Raw genomic sequence first — 20,152 nt, 5'->3', positions numbered from 1 at the left:
TTCTTCACTGAAAAACATTTCCTTCCTTGTTATCTTGTTGCAACTATTTCTCCCTAACCAAAGGAGACAATCCCGTCGTGCTCGACACTCAGAACCGGACTCCTTCCTTAAACAGGCAGTCTCCCCAACATCCTGGTTTTCTGATGACAGCCGCTCCCCGCTCGTCGTGCCCCCACCCGCTCCCGACAGTCCTCAGAGGCTCTCGGAGCCTCGGCCACTGCCCTCCCCAGCTCCCGTCCGCCCCCGCGCTCTCCCGCACCGTCCTGCCCAACCGCTGCCTAGGCCCTCCCGCGCCCCAGCGTCGGCAGCTTTTGCTCACCTCGGCCCCTGACAGGAAGGGATGCGAGGGCCCAGTGATCGTCAGGTAATTGTCATTTCCTCCGGGAAACTGTAAACCAAAAAAAAAGCCACGGGGATAAGTGAGGGGAGCAGGGGTGCGCGGAAGCCCCGGCGCCCCCAGCACTCCGGAGCCCCCCTCGCTCCTCCCCGCCCGGCTTCCAGTTTCTGCTTCCACCCGGTCGGCCGCGCTGCTCGCCAACCCTCCAGACCCAGCGCCTACCTCCATCTTCACAGCACCACTACCAGCGTCTCAGCGTCCGCATCGCTCCCACCGGCCCCACTGGGTTCCGAACGCGTCACTTCCTCAAAGGAGGAGCGTCGCTCTCCGCTGATTGGACGGAGTCCTGGCCGAACGAGTCGCGATCCGAGCTGCCCGAAGGTTCGCTGTCGCCCCCTGGAGCTTGGTGGGATGATGGCATGTAGAAGAGCGCGGGGCGGCCCTAGAGGCAGCGTCGGGTACTCAGGATCCAGCGAGAATTTCTGGGGAGAGCAATAGAGACGCGGGCTGAGCTAGAAGGGCTGGAGCGGAGGCAAATAAGGAGATCGGTCGATTGAGTGGCTAGAGAGGTCGGAGGTACGTGGCTGTAGGAATCAAGCGGACCCGGAACACAGACGCCTCGGGACCATGACTTATGCTTTTCTCTTCAAGTACATCATCATCGGAGACACAGGTAAGCCGCCGGGGGACCGCCTGCGGGCCTGGGGCGGGGATCCCACCTCCAAAATCGGCCTGGGGGCGGGGCGGGGCGAGTGGGCCGGGCGAGCGGAGTTGAGCGGAGGGGGCGGGGCGAGCCCCGGGGGCGGGGCTCTGTTCTTTCCGTGGACCCTGTGCCCCGCCTGGGAGCCCGCGGCTTCCCGGGTGGCGCGTCTAGTGCACACCGTCCTTTTTCAGGTGTGGGGAAGTCATGTCTCCTCCTGCAGTTCACCGATAAGCGGTTCCAGCCTGTGCACGACCTCACAATAGGTAAGCATGTCCCCTCGTTCTAGAACAGATGAAAAGCTGGCAGGCTGAACTGCTGAAGGAGAAAGTTACCAGTCTCAGTATTCTAAGTAAAAAGTGACGCCTCCCTGCCTTAGTCCGGAGCCATGGTATACGAAAAATGATAAAGGCTGGTTAAATAGAGGGTAACTATTTGAAAGGTAACTTTAGAGATGGTTGTGAGATAAACGCTAGTTGCCATAGGAATTTTTTTCTTCAAATGCAACTTGTGTGTTTTTGGAAAATCCCACGAAAACGTAACTGCTTAAGTCAAAAACCCATCTGCAGTGTGTTGTTCACTACCAACCTCACATGTTTTTCGAAGTAAACACCGACATACGATTCTTTTTGTGTTGGAGAGGAAAAAGCCAATTTAAGCGCCATCCCAGCCCTTTCTCCTCATCTTCCTCCTCTTCACTTCTCATTCTCTTCCTTTTGGGGACGAGTTCTGGCTATGTAGTCCAGGCTAGCCTCAGATTCACTCTGTAATCCACACTGGCCATGAATTCCCAGAGATCCTCCTGCCTCAACCTCCAAGTGCTGTGATTACAGCCACACATCAGACTGGCTTTGAACTCCGCTTGTAACCTGAAGATGACCTTGAACAGGTCTTGATCCTACTGCCTCCACCACACAGGAAAACTGCAGCTACATCCACCTCCTAAATGCTGAGATTAGATGTGCTCAGCCTGGTTGTTTTTTGTTTTGTTTTGTTTTGTTCTTGTTTTAGTTTCTTGCTCATTAAAATTACATTCTTAACTGTTCTGAAAGAAAAAAATTAACAGTGATTTTTTTTTTTTCAGACAGTACCATTTGACTTTTGTTGAGGTAACAGGCAGAAGCAATTTTATGTCTTTCTTATAGATTGTGGCACCTTAAAGTAGAAATAATCTATATCTAGAGTGACTGAATTGGTATTATACCATTCCTGAAGGTAAACTAGATTTAGGAATCTTGAAAATCTGAGTTCCTTGTGCTATGTGGAAACTACTGCATGAAATAGAAAGGGAATTGTCTGACTTACAATGCAATGTTTGTAACATGACTGTTTTTGAAATATTGCTCTTGAGATGAATTTTACCTTGAAATAGAAGAATGCCTTATCAGTTTGCCAGTTTCCATATTGCTTTGAGAGAGGCTATTTCTGGTGAACTCTGGGAATTACTGGTGGTTGAAGATATTTTGTACTTGAAGACCTGTTTCTTAAGCAGTTTTCTTTCTTCCTTCCTTCCTTCCTTCCTTCCTTCCTTCCTTCCTTCCTTTTTTTTGTGTGTGGTTTTTTAAGACTGGATTTCTCTGTGTAACAGTCTTTGAGGTCCCAGAACTTGCCCTGTAGACCAGACTGTCCTTGAATTTACAGAGATCTTGCCTGTAGGCAACTTTCTTCATTGCAAATGAAAATAATTTCAGAATTGCAGTAAAGAAGTGCTGCTTCATACTTAGAACTAGGGGCGCACTAAGACACTGTCAAATTCTTTCCAGGAGGCTGGAGAGATGACTCAGCACTTAAGAACACTGGCTGCTCTTCCAGAGGATCAGGATTCAGTTGCCATCACCTGCATGGCAGCTTAAAACCATCTGTCACTCTAGTCCCAGGGGACCCACTGCCCTCTTGTGGCCTCCACGAGTACTAAGCATACATACAGCATATGTACTTACATGCAGGCAAAACACTTATAAGCATAAAAGTTTAAAAGCCTGAAAAAGAAAAAGAAATGCTTTCAGTTTAGAAAATTTAGAATTAGAATTTAGTTTAGAAATTACAGATTTAAATATTACCTAGTCAGATTTCAGTATAAGCTACCATTCCTAAGAATTTATCCACTTCTTGGGGGTACAACCTTTTCTAATGAGATGTACATGCATGCATGTCTCTCTGAGGGTGTCCAGTCCTCTGGAACTGGAGTTGCAGACACTTGTGAACTGCATGTGGGTGCAGAGAACTGAACCCCAGTCTCCTGAAAGAGCAGCCAGTGCTCTTGACCTCTGAGTCATCTCTCCAGCCTCAAATCAATCTTTAAAAAACAAGAAAGAAAGAAAATTATCTACCTCTTAGTTTTATTTTTCCTAGAATTGTAAATTTTTTAGATTTTTTTTCTATGAATTGTAGCTTTACAATTCATTTAAAATGGGAACTGGTTATCACAAAACTTTGTACAGTGGCTACACATTCCCTCTAGTTTTTCATCAAGATGGGGGTTTTCTTTGTAGCCCTGGCGTCCTGGAACTTGCTTTGTAGTGGGTACAGGTTCTTCAGACATTAGTTGTAAATTGTTACAGTAACTGCTCTGGGGTTTTTTGTTTTTGTTTTTGTTTTTTGTTACTTTTTTTAGTATTTTAAAACAGGGTTTCTTTGTGTACCCTGGCTTTCCTGCTCTGTAGACCAGGCTGGCCTTAAGTGCTAGGATTATAGGCATGTGCCACCATCTGTCACTTTTCTTAAGGCTAATAAAAGATAATGTAAAAGCTTAGTCATTATAAGGTCTTATAATAAATCAACTGATTGTCTAATAAACCAAGCCTAGTTTATTACTAGAATTTGTGCCAGGCAGTGGTCTCGCACACCTGTAATCCCAGCACTGGGGAGGCAGAGGCAGGTGGATCTCTGTGAGTTTGAGGCCAGCCTGGTCTACAGAGGTAGTCCAGGACAGGCTCCAAAACTACAGAGAAACCCTGTCTCGAAAAACAAAAAAAACAAAAAAACAAAAACAAAAAAAAGTATTTGTAAAGCCAGACCTAGGGAAAGAACTAGCCCTGGGGACACATACATGGTCTTTTTTTTTTCCTCTTTCAGGTTTTTGTTTTTGTTTTTGTTTTTTTTTGTTTTTTTTTTTAGTTTATTTGTATTACATGCCTGTCTATTTGAACATGTGTGTACAAGTGTCTGCAGGGACCAGAAATTGTTGAATGCCCTGGAGCTGGAGTTACAGGTGGTTGTGAACCACCAGACATGGGTGGTGGTAACCAAAGTGGTCGTCTCTAAGAGCAATAAGTGCTCTTAACCACTGAGTCATCTCTCCAACCCCCAGGGTCTTTTTAAAAAAGATTTACTTATTTATTTTATATGCATTGGTGTTTTGCCTGCATGTGTGTCTGTGTGAGAGTGTCGGATCCCCTGGAAGTGGAGTTACAGACATTTGTGAGCTGCCACATGGGTACTGGGAGTTGAACCCGCGTCATCTGAAACAGCAGCCAGTGCTCTTAACCATTGAACTATCTCTCCAGCCCTGCCCACACCCCAGGGTTTTGTTTTTATTTATTTTAATTAATTAATTAATTAATTATGTATACAGTGTTCCATCTGAATGTATGCCTGCAGGCCAGAAGAGAGTGCCAGATCTCATTACAGATGGTTGTGAGCCACCATGTGGTTGCTGGGAATTGAACTCAGGACCTCTGGAAGAAAAGCCAGTGCTCTTAACCTCTGAACCATCTCTCCAGCCCCCAAATGATCACGTTCTTCTTCTTCTTCTTCTTCTTCTTCTTCTTCTTCTTCTTCTTCTTCTTCTTCTTCTTTTTTTTTTAAACTTATTTATGTATCTGGTGCTCTGTCTGCCTATACACTTGCATGCCAGAAGAGGGCATCAGATCCCATTATAGATGGCTGTGAGCCACCATATGGTTGCTGGGAATTGACCTCAGGACCTCTGGAAGAGCCTCTAATACTCTTAGCCGCTGAGCCATCTCTCCAGCCACCCCAGGGTTTTAATAGAGTAAATTTTGTCCTGATTATAAAATCAGAACAGTGAGAATATTTGTATTTATTTGATTTTAATTAGCTTTATTCCCTTATCTAAATTTGGATATATTGTCACTTAGAATCCATTTATTTATATCCGGTGCAAGGGATTAAACCAAGAGACGTGTGTCTTTTGTAATTGCACTACCACTTAGTTATACATACAGCTGTAGAATATGATTTTTATTTTAATCTGTGTAGCCTCAGGTCGACCTTTAATTTGCTATATAAGTGATGATGACCTTGAACTTCTGATCCTAGTGCTACTACCTCCACCTCTTGAGACTGGGATCATAGGCATGTACTGTCATGCCCAGTGAAGGGGTTTGTGTGTGTGTGTGTGTGTGTGTGCGCGCGCGCGCGCGCGCGCGAGCATGCAGATGTCCATGGAGTTACAGGCAGTTACAAGCTATCTGATGAGGGTGTTGCAAACCAAATTCTGCTCCTCTACAAAAGCAGCACATGCTTTGCCTTTACAGCTAAGCCATTTCTCCAACCCCATGCTCAATCTTATTTGGCTCTAAGAATTGAATTCAAGGCCTTATGTATGCTAGGCAAGTACTTTAGCAAGTGAGCTACATCCCCCAGTCCATGGGTTTTTATTCTAGGAAAGAAACCAAAAGGAACACAAATTTAATTGAGCAATAAGCAGCAGTAATAAACTGAATGTCAGTGAGTGATGACAAAGGACTCATTATTACACTTTGGGGAAAAGTATGAGCCTCCAGATTAACATGTATGTGTTCATGACAGTCATATCCATTCTCTTGGCCTTCACTGACAGGTGTGGAGTTTGGAGCCCGTATGGTCAACATTGATGGAAAACAAATCAAACTGCAAATCTGGGATACGGTAAGAGAAGGCAAAATAATTTAATACCAGACCAAGACCCAGTTATAACAATAAAAACTAATACAGCCATGTGTAGTGCTATATACCTGTAGTTTTAGAACTGTAAGATGAGGCAAGAAGCGGAAGAAAGGTCAAGCCAGGAGGGATTACATACTGAGATACTCAGGTCAAAAACAGTCATACCTTTTTATTTTAAATGACTCAGTTTTGTGGGGCAGTGGTGATGCATGCATTTAATCCCAAATGGCAGAGGCAGGTGCATCTCTGTGAATTCGAGGCCAGCCTCATCTACAGAGCAAGTTCCAGGACAGCCAGGGCTACACAGAAAAATCCTGTCTTGAAAAACTAATTCACTACCCCCACCCTCCACCCCCTCGCGCTCTCGAGCACAAAACAAAAACAAAAACAAAAACAAAAGACTCAACTAATATAGCAAAAACAAACAAACAAATAAATAAATAGCATAAATAAATGAATGAATGAATGAATAACTAAATAGACGAATAAATGAAAATAAGCGTAGCAAAAAGTGAATGTCCCTTTATATCAGACCCTTTTCTGTCTCACATTGTTGTTATTCTGCCAGAGGAGTCCAGTGTTAATGATCCAGTGTATATGATTTCAGACCATTTAAACTATAAACAATAGACATTGTGTGTTGGAGGCTAGACCAACCTACATAATGAGTTCTTGGCCAGCCAGGTACAGAGTGGGACCTGTCTAAATAAAACAAATAAATACAAATAAATAAATAAGTACAGGGATATAGTAGATTTTTTGAAGACTTAAAAACTTCTTTATTATGTTTGGGGGGGGGCAGTGTGTGCATGGAACCTGGTGCATGTAGAAATAACACAACTGTTTTGTGCAGAGCTTCTCTTGCACCTTCTCAGGGGCTCTGGGGACCAAACTCAAGTTGTCAAGCAGCCTGAGATGTTTGTTTGCGTTGGTATTTACATGTAGAGGAGTGTGACAAGAGCAGGCAGAGCTGGGCTTTTTGTATGGAGGTTTCCATAATTCCCCAGACTTTTCCCTATCAGTAAATACCGATCTGCCTCACTTCTTTTAACAGTTGCATAGACACAGAAGTGTGTATGCACTGATGGATGTTTAGGTTGTTTCTAGTTTTCAACCACTGCACAGCTTCATTCGACGTTATTATTTATTACAATTTTATGCAAAGATTTGAGAATTTCTGTGGGCTGTCTTCCCAGAAATGAAAATTCTAAGGCAAAAGTTGCTTATATTTTAAAATGTAGTCAATGAAGTGTTATCAAAGTTTGACTTGGTTTAACATAATTTTGCCTTAATCTAGAGAAATTGCTTTTGTGTTCAATATTTCATTGGTGCTATTCTTTCCCCAAAGGAAAATATTGTAGTCTCTATTCTAATTAAAGAGAACTAGAAAATAGTTCATAATATTTAGCTAAAATCTCTTCTTGTTTTTGTTTATTATTTGATCATTTATTTTCTCAGCACTAAGAGCCCAAACCATCATATCTACAAGGCATGTACAAGTTATTTTTCATTTTCTCTTTTTCTCCTCTTTTATTGTTTTCTTTCTTCTCTGTTACAACTCCTACCAACCCTGATCACACACAGCTGTCTGTGGGCTACTTTGGGTGGAGCCCTTTTCTGGTAGTCTTCAGATTTATTGCTACTTTTGGATGTATTATTAATCAGGTGCTTTAAACTTGGTATTCTGTATGTCTGTTGACTGTTTCCTTTGATTGGAGGTTGTATTTCCTTCTGATCAGATTTTTTATCTCACCCTTTTAGGACGCCCTAATTATAAGACTATAACAGATAGCTATGACTTTAAGACTTGCCTCGTTTGGCCAGTGTTTGTTTTTAACACCCTACCCCCATAAAGCCTAAGAAACATTACTTTATTGTCCAGGTTTACTCCCTGTGTTCTAGTCAGTTGCCCCATACTCCCTTCTTTCACTGTTTTGAGTTCATTGTCATTATTTACCCCAACTAGACATTGCAATTCAGGTTTTATTATCTTTTAATTTTTTATATTTCCAATAACAGGAACCTCCCCTTCTTCCCACACACACACAGGAGGTCAAGATATAAATTCTTACAAACTTGCAAAGGGTGAAGCCAGTGAGTATAAAGACCAGTATAAGTTAACTTCTACCTCTTTGACTTAAATCAGTGTCATTTAATTTTTCTTTTTTTTTTTTTAAGATTTATTTATTTTTTATGTACACAGTGTTCTGTCTGCACATATCCCTGAAGGCCAGAAGAGGGCACCAGATCTCATTACAGATGGTTGTGAGCCACCATGTGATTGCTGGGAATTGAACTCAGGACCTCTGGAAGAGCAGCTAGTGCTCTTAACCACTGAGCCATCTCTCCAGCCCTAATTTTTTCTTTTTAAAGACAGGACTTCAGATAGCCCAGGTAGCTATGTAGCTAAGGATGACCTTGAACTCCTTATCCTCCTGCCTCCAATCCCAAATGTTGGGATTACAGATGTGTGCCACCATATCTGTACTTAAAAAACAAATAGATGTTTTAGTGCCAAGAATAAAATATAGAAGATGCCAGTTAGTAGTATGGTCAGGACCATGTGCTTGCCTTGGCCTTGAACTCACATAGATCCACCTGCCTCTGCCTCCCGAATGGGCTTTTTTTTTTTTTTTCCCTTAAATGCTGATATGAGAAATGGTTGGGTCATGAAGAAAGTTTAGAGCCACAATTGTATGTTGTGTGGACAGGATCTTTAAGAACTACATGGCAGGGCTGGAGAGATGGCTCAGTGGTTAAGGACACTAGTTTAATTCCAAAGGACAAGGGTTCAATTCCCAGCACCCACATGGCAGCTCATAACTGTCTGTAACTGTAGTTCCAGGGGATCTGGCACACTCAAATAGACATCTATGCAGGCAAAATACAAATTCACATAAAATAAAAAGAAATAAATCATTAAAAATTAAAAAAAAAAAAAAAAGAATTGCATGGCAAGCTTGGCATGGTGATGCATGCCATTCCACAGAGGTAGGTGGGTTCCTGAAAATTCAAGCCCAGCCTGGTCTACATAGAGTTCTAGACTAGCCAACACAGTGAGATTAAAAAAAAAATAAAAACAAGAACAAAAAACCCCAATAACAAAACAAAACAAAAGCCAGCATTGGACTTATGGCTGATATTTTAATTTCTATATCTTGCCCTTACCTGGGAGAAACCAAAAAGCTGTAGATTCTCTTCATCAAAGATCTACGTTCCACTTGACGTGATAGCTTGCCTCCACCTATGTCTTAAGTTATTGTTCTATTGCTGTAAGAAGACATCATGACCAAGACAATTCTTACAAAGAAAGCATTTAACTTGGGGCTTGCTCACAGTTGTAGAGGGTTATTCAATGATCATCATAGTGGGGAGCAAACAGGCCAGGCATTGGAACAGTAGCTGAGAGCTTTACATCCTTATCTGCAGGCATCAGTCAGAGGGAGAAACACTGGGCTTGGCCTGGGCTTTTGAATCTCAAAGCCCACCCCCAGTGACACACCTTGAAGAAGGCCATGCCTCCTAATCCTTCCCAAACAGTTCTACTAACTGGGGACCAAACATTCAAACAGGAGCCTATGCGAGCCATTCTTACTCAAATAACCCACAGTGGCTGTACTTAAAAGGCTGAGGCAGGAGCATCTTGAATTCAAGGCTTGCTGAACTACTTCATGAATTGTAGGCTAGTCAAGGCTACAGAGTGAGACTCAGTTTCACAAAATAAAACCCAGAACAAGAAAACTCCACGTTAGTCATTTGCTGCTTCAGCCGTTTTTTAGCCGAGCGTGGACAAGGATATTTAAACTGATACAGACCCACCTAAGTAGAACTAGACAGTCTTTCCAGCATCCTGGCTCCAAAGTTGCTGAACTTGACTGAGATGAAAAGTAGAGATTTGATGTTAAGAAGTTTCCTGGTTATCTGCTGGAAGTCAGACTGTAACTGTCTTTCTCTGTGCCATCCACTCCCCCAACCCCCGTGCTGTTTTGAAACAGGCTCTCACTGTGTAGCTTAGGCTGGATAAGCAGTCTCGGTTTTCCTCTCTCGGCCTCCTATGTGTGTGCCAGCTCACCCTATAAGGAGTAAGGAGGAAGATTCTCAAGTAGAGTAGAGGAGAATGGAAAGGTAAGAAAAGAAGGGCCGGGCGGCGGTGGCGCACGCCTGTAATCCCAGCACTCGGGAGGCAGAGGCAGGCGGATCTCTGTGAGTTCGAGGCCAGCCTGGGCTACAGAGTGAGTTTCAGAACAGTCAAGGCTACATTTATACAGAGAAACCCTGTCTTGAAAAAAGAAAAAAAAAAAAAAAGTAAGAGCAAAACAGGACCCCAAAAGAGCTAGGGCATACTATGACAGAATAAATATAAAATTGTGCAGAGCTCTTAGTGGACAAAGGTGCTTTTCAATTCTTAAAAGTGTTTCTGGAGTTACTAGTAAAAGGCTAAGGAATTGTATGATGCTTACAGAGGCTGTGATCTGGGGAGACAATCACTATACGTTAGCAGACTCTCTTTTCACATTGATACCCAATTTGGATTGTAATGCTTCTGTGCTCTGGAGTGCTGCTGCTCTGTGTTAATATTACAGCACTGCTGTGTGGTTTTTGGCCCGTTCTTTAACTTGCCCCTCTGAGCTTTATTTTCCCCATTTTCAAAGGAGAATAATAGCAGTGTGATTTAGGGGTACTAGGAGAATTATATGAGATGATATATGTAGTTGTCTCTTATGGTTCCTGATACACTGCTAGGCAAAAAAAAAAAAAAAAAAAGTTTAAAATGTTATTGTAGGGTCCAGAGAGATGACTCAGTGGTTAAGAGCACTTGTTGCTCTTGCAAAGGACTTGGGTTCAATTCCCAGGATCCATATGGTAGCTCATAACCATCCATTGCTTCAGGTCCAGGGGATCCAGTGCCTTCTTCTGACCACCGTAGGTACCAGACAGGCACATGGTGTACATACACATGCAGGCAAAACACTCATACACATAAAATTAAATGTCAAAGAAAAATGTAATGTTATTAGTGTCAGTACTATTACCAGTTGGTGTTAGACCATAAAAACCCATTTATGTTCCCGTGAGTCCATCATAGTTTTCTAAGTGACACAATATGGATAATAACTTTTATTTCCTGAATTTTATAAGGAGAAATTATTCCAGAAATGTGAAAACTTTTCTAACAGGATTGATTCAACACAAAAAATATTTTGTGTGGTTGGTTTGTTTTGTTTTTTGAGACAGGTCTTACTGTGTAGTCCAATCTGGCCTCATACTCAGGTTCTTTTGCTTCAGTCTCCTGAGTCCTAAAATACAGGATGAGGACTAATGTTAGAAGCGGATACCAGCACACCAGGCTGCTTCTATTCATGTGTGTATATGTGCACGTATGTGTTATGTGCTCACACAGGCCAGAAAGGGGCACTGGATCCTTTGGAACTGGAGTTACAGGTGTTTGTGCTCAGGGTGGGTTCTGGAGTCTGAACTTTCATCCTCTTACAGAGCAGTAAGCAGTAACCACTGAGCCATCTCACCAGCCCAGTGTTTTTTATTCAAAATCAAATAAAGGAACTATTAGGTTAAGAAAGCAGAAGTATCTAGAGTGTGGGAGGTATTAATTGCTCAGTTATGAATAAGGCAATATTTTGGTCCCATCAGAAATAAGATAAGATTATGAACAGGACTCTTTTTGTTTGTGTTTTTCAAGACAGGGTTTTTCTCTGTGTAGTCCTGGCTTTCCGGGAACTTGCTCTGTAGACCTGGCTGGCCTTGAACTCACAAAGATCCACCTGCTTCTGCCTCCAAGTGCTGCAATTAAAGGCATGTGCCACCACCACCCATTTGGCTAAACAAGATTCTGTGAAGGAAAACGGTCCTAGGTCCTGGACATCATTCCTTATTCCTATTTTTTACCACCGGATCTTAGCAAAGAACTTCCAGGTAGTCTTGCTGTTAAGAGAGAAAGCTAAGGGCTACTAACATAAACTCAGTTGCTCATATCTGATTTTCTGCATTGTTGCATTGATAAATACCTTCCACTGGGCAGGGCATTGACCTTCTAAGGTAATTTTCCTTTTTTGCAGATAAACTAATAAGAACAGAAAAAGTAATATAGCATATTCAACATCATATTTGGAATTCAGTTTCCAGCCTTATTTCCAGTTTTACTGTAGGGGATATCGGGAAACGTATATGAAGGTTTTGGTGTCATGCTATTGACATTGAGTGTCTGAGACCTAAGGATTAGAATACTTTGTAGTTTGATGAACAGTCTCACAAGGAGTAGTTAACTGACCTACCTGAAATCTCAGTCACACTTTTATTGAAAAGTAGCCCACCTGTGGTGTTCCTGCCTGGACAGGCACATTTCTTTTCCCTAATTTATTATTATTTTTAATCTAGCACAGATTCTTTCTGTAGTTAAATTCTTTGTTTTAGGGTGGCATGTGAGCAAGTCACTTTCTCTGGAAATAACCTAGTTTTACTGGGATTTTTTGTTGCCATGTTGATGGTAAAGGCTGGGCAAGAGTCCTTCCGTTCTATCACCCGTTCCTACTACAGGGGAGCAGCTGGAGCACTGCTGGTGTATGACATCACAAGGTGAGTGAGCCGGGAGGAGTGGGATGGGGGGGCTTGCCTGACTTCCCTAAAGCTGTCCTCTGTCCATGGCTTCTACCACAGACTCGGGCTAGGGATGGCTGCTTTGTTGCACCTGTGTAACTTCTCTTCTCATGTATTTGGAGCAACTTTGGCTTTTTGAAACAGGCTCCTGACCAACATTCTAAATTGTTCTGCTGTAGACGTGAAACCTTCAACCACCTGACCTCATGGTTAGAGGATGCCCGCCAGCACTCGAGTGCGAACATGGTTATAATGCTGATCGGAAATAAGAGGTAAATTTTGTCTAGTTACCAGGAGGATCAAACTTTCTCTATGGATATTGAATTTCTTTGTGTTCTATTTTGTTTTGTTTTGATTTAGAGACAGGGTCTCTCTGAAGTAGCACTGGATGGCCTAGAACTCACTTGGTAGCCCAGACTAGCCTAAAACCTGCCGCTACCCTCCTGCCTTTACCTCTTAAAGGCTGGGACTGTAGGCATGTGTCATCTGACATTGACTTTCTTAATATATCATCTTAGTAAGAAAATGGTACTATGGTAAGATATGCATAAAATTGACCATTTTAACTACTTCTAGGAGTATTCTGTAGCCCTAAACATATTAGAATTGTTCCGCAAACCTCACCATTATCCATCTTCAAGACTTTGTCATTTTCTCAGACTTGGAACCACTGAATCCTGCCATCTGCTTTGTCCTGAGTGTTTCCTCACCATCTGATAACCACCTTTCTACTCTTTGCTGTTGTTGTTGAAGTTGTTGAAACAGGGCCTGTGTCGCTTAGGCTGGCCTCAGTCTCACTAGACAACCTAGACCTGACTGCTGGGGTTACAGGAGTGTGCCAGCACACCCAGCCTCTACATTCTCTCTTTATAAATACAGGTACTTGGAATGGAGATGCATGATGTGGAAAACAGAAACAATACATACATACATACATACATACAAGTACTCTGGGCAACTCATAAGTAGAATTGCATAATTCTTGCGCTTTTTTTGTTTGTTTGTTTGTTTTGTTTGTTTTTTGTTTTGTTTTGTTTTGTTTTGTTTTTTGGTTTTTCGAGACAGGGTTTCTCTGTGTAGTTTTGCGCCTTTCCTGGAACTCGCTTTGGAGACCAGGCTGACCTCGAACTCACAGAGATCTGCCTGGCTCTGCCTCCTGAGTGCTGGGATTAAAGGCATTCACCACCACTGCCTGGCCAATACTTGTGCTTTTATAAGTGGCTTATTTTATCTAGCATAATGTCCTCAAGTGCTGTCCATACTCTAGCGTGTATCAGAACTTCCTTTTTCGGGATTATGGTATTTATTATTACCACATTTCATGGATTATCTTTCTGTGGACACTTGGCCTGCTGCCACTTTTGGGCTATGGTGACTGAAGTTGTCATGAACGTGGGAAAAAGATGTATCTTTTCAAATTCCTACTTTGAGTTCTTTTGGCTACATAACCAGTAAGATTGCTGGATCATATGGTATTTCTGTGTTTAATATTTGAGGAACCACCACTATAGCAGCACCATTTTGCATTCCTACCAGCAATTCACAAGGGTTCTTTCTGATTTACATTTTTTGGCAAGACTTTGTATTCCCAGTTTTAATTTTTAAAAAATTAAAAAATTTTTCAGTTTTAAAATACAATTTAAAAACATTGTATCCATAGGCCAAAAGAAATACCTGGCTGAGTTAGATCTAGTACATATCTATTTGTACTGTGAGACAGAGGCAGGAGATTCACAAGTTTGAGACCAGTCTGGGCTATATAGCAAGTTCTAGGACAGCCTGGCCTTTCTATCAGAATCCTGTCTCAAAAGTTAGATCAGGGTCAGTGAGATGGTTTGGTGGGTAGAGGTGCCTGCGACCAACCATGACAACCTGAGTTCAGTTCCTGAGCCCCGTATGGTAAAATTAGAGAACTGACTGCTGAGGGCTGTTCTGTTGCCTCCATGTGTACACATAGTTTGACTGTACACACACACAGACATACAAACACATAAATAAACTGATAAATTAATAAATAAATGTAGTAAAAAATCAAAGCCAGACAACAATAGAGTACACATGTAATCCCAGGAGGCAGAGGCAGGCACGGATCTCTGAGTTCGAGGCCAGCCTAGTTTACAGAGTGAGTTCCAGGACAGCCAGGGCTACACAGAGAAACCCTGTCTCAAACAGAACAACACAACCAAAAAAACAAAACAAACAAAAGGCACAGAGTACCTCGAGTGACTGAGCTTTGCTCACTTCTTTGTGGGTTTTGTTTGTTTGTTTTTGTGTGTGGGTTTTTTTGTTTGTTTTTTCGAGACAGGGTTTCTCTGTGTAGCTTTGCGCCTTTCCTGGAACTCACTTGGTAGCCCAGGCTGGCCTCGAACTCACAGAGATCCACCTGGCTCTGCCTCCCGAGGGCTGGGATCACAGGCGTGCACCACCACTGCCCGGCCTTGCTCACGTCTCTGTAACAGAGAACAGTAGTTATCTTCAGCCATGCTAAAGGCGTTATGAGTGTGAATAGTGTCTTCCAAGAAATACAGAAGTCACTGTGCCTGTACAGGGTTGTTTGTAGGGTTTACACCTTTCAAGCATTAATTGGCAGTTTTAAACTGGGGTGGGATCCTTTCAGTACTGTGGATACCCGCTTCTCTTAACTCTTGAAGTTTTCTCCCTAATTAATGTCTTGCAGTGATCTAGAATCCCGAAGGGATGTGAAAAGAGAGGAAGGAGAGGCCTTTGCTCGGGAGCATGGCCTTATATTCATGGAAACGTCAGCCAAGACAGCTTGCAACGTTGAAGAGGTATCATTACAGAGAAGTGGGGACAGCGGCTTGGAGGGTGTATTGTTGTTGGATTCGTCAGCATCCTCTTCTCCAGGGGACATGAGTAAACCAAAGAATGTATTGTGTCAGAGTGACCCGATGTCTCCTTCCAGAGGAATTGTCCTCTTTTCTTTCACCCTGATTCTTAAGGTTTTACTTTTGCCTTGGATAACATTGTTGGTCCATGAAGAGTAGATACCACTGTTACTTATAAATCACTTCAGTTGGGAATCTGACAGAAACTGTCTTCATTATGATGCCAGGTGTTAACTGTAGCGCCTTGCTGAGTGTATTTGTCTTATCTGCACTGGCTGCTAACCTCTAACTAGGAACATCAGCACCTGAATTCAGTAGGATCAACTGTACTTACATGTGCTTTGTTTCTTTTTTGTTTTGTTTCCTGAGACAGGGTTTCTCTGGGTAACAGTCCTCACAGTCCTGGAACTCACTCTGTAGCCCAGGCTGGCCTCGTACTCACAGAGATCCGCCTGCCTCTGCCTCCCGGGTGCTGGGATTAAAGGCGTGCGCCACCACCACCCGGCAGTACTTTTACTTCTTTAGATGTGATCATGCTATATAGCCCAAACTACCCCAAAAGTTGCTGTGTAGCTCAAGCTGGCCTCAAGTTTGCAATCTCCCTGCTTTAGTCCCTGTAGTATTGGATGACAGGTGTGCAGTACCATATCTAGTCAGTGGCTTTTACAAGGACATTTGTGGAAAATATTTTTTGTTTTTGAGACAGCATTTCTCTGTGTGGCCCTGGTTATCCTGGAACTCACTCAGTAGGCCAGGCTAGACTTGAACTCAGAGATATGCCTGCCTCTGCCTCTGCCTCCTGAGTGCCGGGAGCAAAGGTGTGCGCCACCATTGCCTGGCTAAGATTGTTTTGTGTTTTGAGACAAGATCTATGCAACCTTGGCTGGCCTAGAACTTGCTATGTAGACCAGGCTGGCCTCAAAATCATAGAGATCCACCTACCTTCTACCTCCATAGTGCTGGGATTAAAGGTGTGTACCACCATCATGCTTAGCTGAAATTTTCTGTATTCTCCTTTCTACAGTTTCTTAATTATTCTCAGGTTTTAGTTAGTTATGTAGACCAGGCTAGCCTCAAGCCTGTGTGATCTTCTTACCTCTGCCTCCTCAGTGATGAGGTTACAGCCCAGATTCTTAATTCACCTAAAGAATTCAGATAAGGATGTTTGTATTTCTCTCACCTCTCTACTTAAATTTAAGACTGATATATGATTTATGTCTCCCTCAGGCCTTCATTAACACAGCCAAAGAAATATATAGGAAGATCCAGCAGGGTTTATTTGATGTCCACAATGAGGTGAGAAAGGTTGGAACTAGCAGTTACCTTGATAGAAGCTCCCTAGAATGTCAGCCTTCTGCCTGATGTCACACTAACCACAGCTATCAATCCAAGCTCCCCCCCCCGACTTTTTTTTGAGACAGGGTTTCTCTCTGTAGCTTTGGAGCTTGTCCTGGAACTTGCTCTGTAGCCCAGGCTGGCCTTGAACTCACGGAGATCCGCCTGCCTCTGCCTCCCGAGTGCTGGGATTAAAGATGTGTGCCACCACCCCCAGCCAATCCAAGCTTTTCTTGTTTTGAAGTGCAGATGTCTTAGAACCCATCATCAGTTTTTGTTTTATCTTAAATCCGAGCCCCATAATGCTGAAAGAGAAACGGTGGTGGTCTACACACTTTCATAACGCGAGTTTTGTTTTTTTTATTAACTTCAGTTTCTTACTATCCCAAAATATGAGAGATCATTTTTTTTTTTTTAAGATTTACTTATTATGTATGCAGTACTCATCTGCATGTATTCCTGAAGACCAGAAGAGGGCACCAGATTTCATTACAGATGGTTGTGAGCCACCATGTGGTTGCTGGGAATCGACTCAGGACCCCTGGGAGAACAAGCAGTACTCTTAACTGCTGAGCCATCTCTCCAGCCTGAGAAAGATAATTCTTAATTGCTTAGCAGGGAAAGCTCTGGGAGAATAAAAGGGAATCATATGCTAGCACAGCCCTTCTACTCCTTCGCTTCACTTACTCTTTAAAAATAGTAGTTTTTAGCATACGTATGTGTATGTGGTGTGCACGCATATATATGCATGTTCACATGTGTGTAGGCAAAAGTGTGAGTGTTCATGTGGAGGCCTAAGGTTGACAAAAGATACCTTCAACATCGCTGTTCACCTGACCTATTGAGGCAGGGTCTCTCATGGAACCCAGAGCTCACTATTTAGACTAGGCTGGCTAGCCAGGTGGCTCTGGGGATTCCATAGCTCTGCCTCCTGAGGACTGGGATTGAAGGTGTGCTGGCATGCCCGTCTGGCCCTTGCGGTTTCTAAGGATCTAAATATGGTCCTCATGTTTACACGACAAGTTCTTTCCCTGCTCAGCTGTCTCTTCGGCCCCTTAGTCCCCCTACTCTCACCCAATCACATCTTAATTCTCCACATAGCTATGAAATTTATGCACAGCTGTGCACCTTGAAAACAGGCTCAAAGCCACCTCTAGTCACCTCCCATCCCCAGTCATTCTTCCACAACCATTTGGCTAGAGAACATGATTCTTAGAATGTAATTGAAGACTTCTCCCTTCTCCCTGTCCTTTCTCTCATTCACTTCAGCACTGATGTAGGAATTGTTGCCTGTTTTCTTTTGCAGGCAAATGGCATCAAGATTGGGCCCCAACAGTCAATTCCATTATCAGCAGGACCAAATTCTTCTCCACGGAACTCTTGTGACATACGGTCTGATTCTGGCTGCTGCTGAACATCTGGCCGGAACTCTTTTTTTTTTTTTTACCCCCTCCTGGAACAGCTTCAGAACATTCAGCTTAAAGGAAGGTCTTTCTTGCTTTGGTTGAGAGCAGCCTCTTTTCAATGTGTGATGTTTCACCCTTCACTTAAAACACCAGGAGACAGTCAGCCCTTACTAACCTGTCCTCCGTTAGGGACATGAGTATTCCATATAGATCACGGCTCTTCATCCTCTGGTGTTAGGATCAAAGTTGATTGTCACAGTAATTAAAGAAATGAACAACTTACTAAATACCTACATCTGTTTGCTAGGTGTGGTGGCACATACCTATAATCCAGCACTCAGGATTTTTGGCAGGAGGATTACCAGGAGCTTTGAAGTCAGTCTGGGCTTCATAAGTATTACCAGGCTGTCCGTGGCTACATAGTATAATCCTGTCTCAGAAAGCCAAAAAGAAAAAAGAGAGAGGAAAAAAAATACATATGCTGTTCCTCACCTAACTTGTAGAAGCTTGGGTGAAGGATACTCTGATTGAACATTTAGGACTTAGGATCTGGATAACTTGGATGACACCTCTGTACATAATAATTTCATTGAGTTTCTTTCCTTGCCTTGGAAACCTGTTCCCCCCCACCCCCCATAGGAGTTCTATAGTAGCTGGGTGCCTCTGTACTATTTCATTCCAAGTTTTTTTTTTTTATTTATTGTATGCCTACACAACCTTAAATATCATTCCTCGGGAGCCCACCACATTGGTTTTTGAGACAGCATCTCTCACAGGAACATGGCACTCCATGATTAGGTGAGGCTAGCTGGCCTTTCTCATAGCTAGTTCCTATTTCTTAACTACAGAACTTTGAGAGTAGCAGAGTTGGTACTTGACCTGTAGCCACATCGTTTACTTAAGAAAATGTTAATTTTTCATTTTGTTTAGGGGACCAGTTCTAGCATTACAGTTTCTTTCACCAGATTGATCTGTACTGTTTCATAATTTTTTCTTTTGCCTCACTTTTTTGCTTTGGCACATGTGTGTGTGTGTGTGTGTGTGTGTGTGTGTGTGTGTTTTTGGGGGTGTGTGCTAGAGATCAAATCTAGGGTCTTAAACATGCTAGGTAAGTGCTGTACCACCGAGCTATGCCCTCAGGAGCCTTCTCTTTTACTTTTTCTTTTGAAGCAAGTTGCCTAAGCTAGCCTTGAATTTGTAGGCCTTAAACTTGGGATCCTGGTGCCTCAGATTTCTAGGTAGCTGGGCATACTCCTGACCAGATCTATTAGACTTTTACTCTAATCAAGATAATTGGCTTACTGAATATGACATATTTATTCCAACTTCTATACCTTTGCACATGCTCAACCCTCTACTAACATTATACTGACTTTTTTCTTTTAGGAAACCCTCAGTGACTGACCTAGGGAGTTCTAAGAAATTATTAGCACAGTATCTCTTAGCATTCATATCTTGGCTATTCATATGTATATTTATTTGTATGTATTTTACTTTGTAAATATGTTTTGTAGTATTTTTTGGGGGGAGGGGGACCGTCTCATATAGGATGTAAGCTCTATGAGAGCAGGGTCCATGTCATTCCCATTCCATCACACCATTCTTTATTGTACCCTGCACAACTCATGATCTTGAATTTGAGTAACAGACTTTAAAACTTAAGGCTTTAGACTATAGAAGAAACAAAGGCCTTAGAACTGTCTCTTTGTAACTGTGTCCCAGTTTCCCCATCTGCTTTTCCTGGGTTCTCTATTGCTCTTCTCTCCTGCCCCACCGTAAATTACTGCCTTCGTTCTGTGCAGCATACAGTAAGAATGCCTGCTACCAAGACTCACCTAAGTAGACACTTTGCCTGCTCTGTAGAATGGATAGTACCGGTTGGCCTCTGCTCCCATGTCACACCACCTCCTGGGATAGCTGCTCTTTTTCACTTGTCTCATTTTCTTTCACAGCACTGAGGTCTCATCAGATTTTCTAATTTTTATTGTTAATGACTGTTTTACTATTAAATATATGCATGATCCAA

The 20,152-nt window shown here is 42.7% G+C and overlaps 2 protein-coding genes and 1 non-coding gene across 4 annotated transcripts in view; 1 reads left to right on the top strand and 2 right to left on the bottom strand.

Annotated features, from left to right (window-relative positions):
• The window catches only part of Tox4 (TOX high mobility group box family member 4), a 14,055-nt gene extending 13,410 nt beyond the window's left edge, over positions 1 to 645 (bottom strand). The window contains exons 1-2 of the mRNA XM_036199510.1: positions 560 to 645; positions 320 to 388 (exon numbers count right to left, since the gene is read on the bottom strand). Coding sequence (XP_036055403.1) covers positions 320 to 388; positions 560 to 565 — 75 coding nt within the window. The 5' untranslated portion in view covers positions 566 to 645. The remainder of the gene's footprint in view (positions 1 to 319; positions 389 to 559) is intronic.
• Positions 507 to 20,152, top strand: Rab2b (RAB2B, member RAS oncogene family). Of its 2 annotated transcripts, XM_036199513.1 has the most exons (8): positions 517 to 1,010; positions 1,232 to 1,303; positions 5,842 to 5,909; positions 12,436 to 12,518; positions 12,719 to 12,811; positions 15,217 to 15,328; positions 16,613 to 16,681; positions 18,027 to 20,152. In XM_036199513.1, exons 1-8 carry the CDS (start codon positions 965 to 967, stop codon positions 18,132 to 18,134), a joined length of 651 nt encoding a protein of 216 aa, XP_036055406.1. In that variant the 5' UTR covers positions 517 to 964; the 3' UTR covers positions 18,135 to 20,152. The 2 variants fall into 2 exon arrangements, with proteins under 2 accessions (XP_036055407.1, XP_036055406.1); XM_036199514.1 differs by lacking the exon at positions 16,613 to 16,681 and having other exon boundaries at positions 507 to 1,010.
• Positions 4,033 to 4,099, bottom strand: LOC118591667. The gene has a single exon (XR_004945967.1). It is a non-coding gene; the product is annotated as a small nucleolar RNA SNORA72 (small nucleolar RNA).

This window comes from Onychomys torridus, chromosome 9 (assembly GCF_903995425.1).
Source record: "Onychomys torridus chromosome 9, mOncTor1.1, whole genome shotgun sequence".
Taxonomy (NCBI): domain Eukaryota; kingdom Metazoa; phylum Chordata; class Mammalia; order Rodentia; family Cricetidae; genus Onychomys; species Onychomys torridus.
The sequence above is the reverse complement of the archived record's forward strand: the minus strand, read 5'-3'. Positions and strand labels throughout refer to the sequence as shown.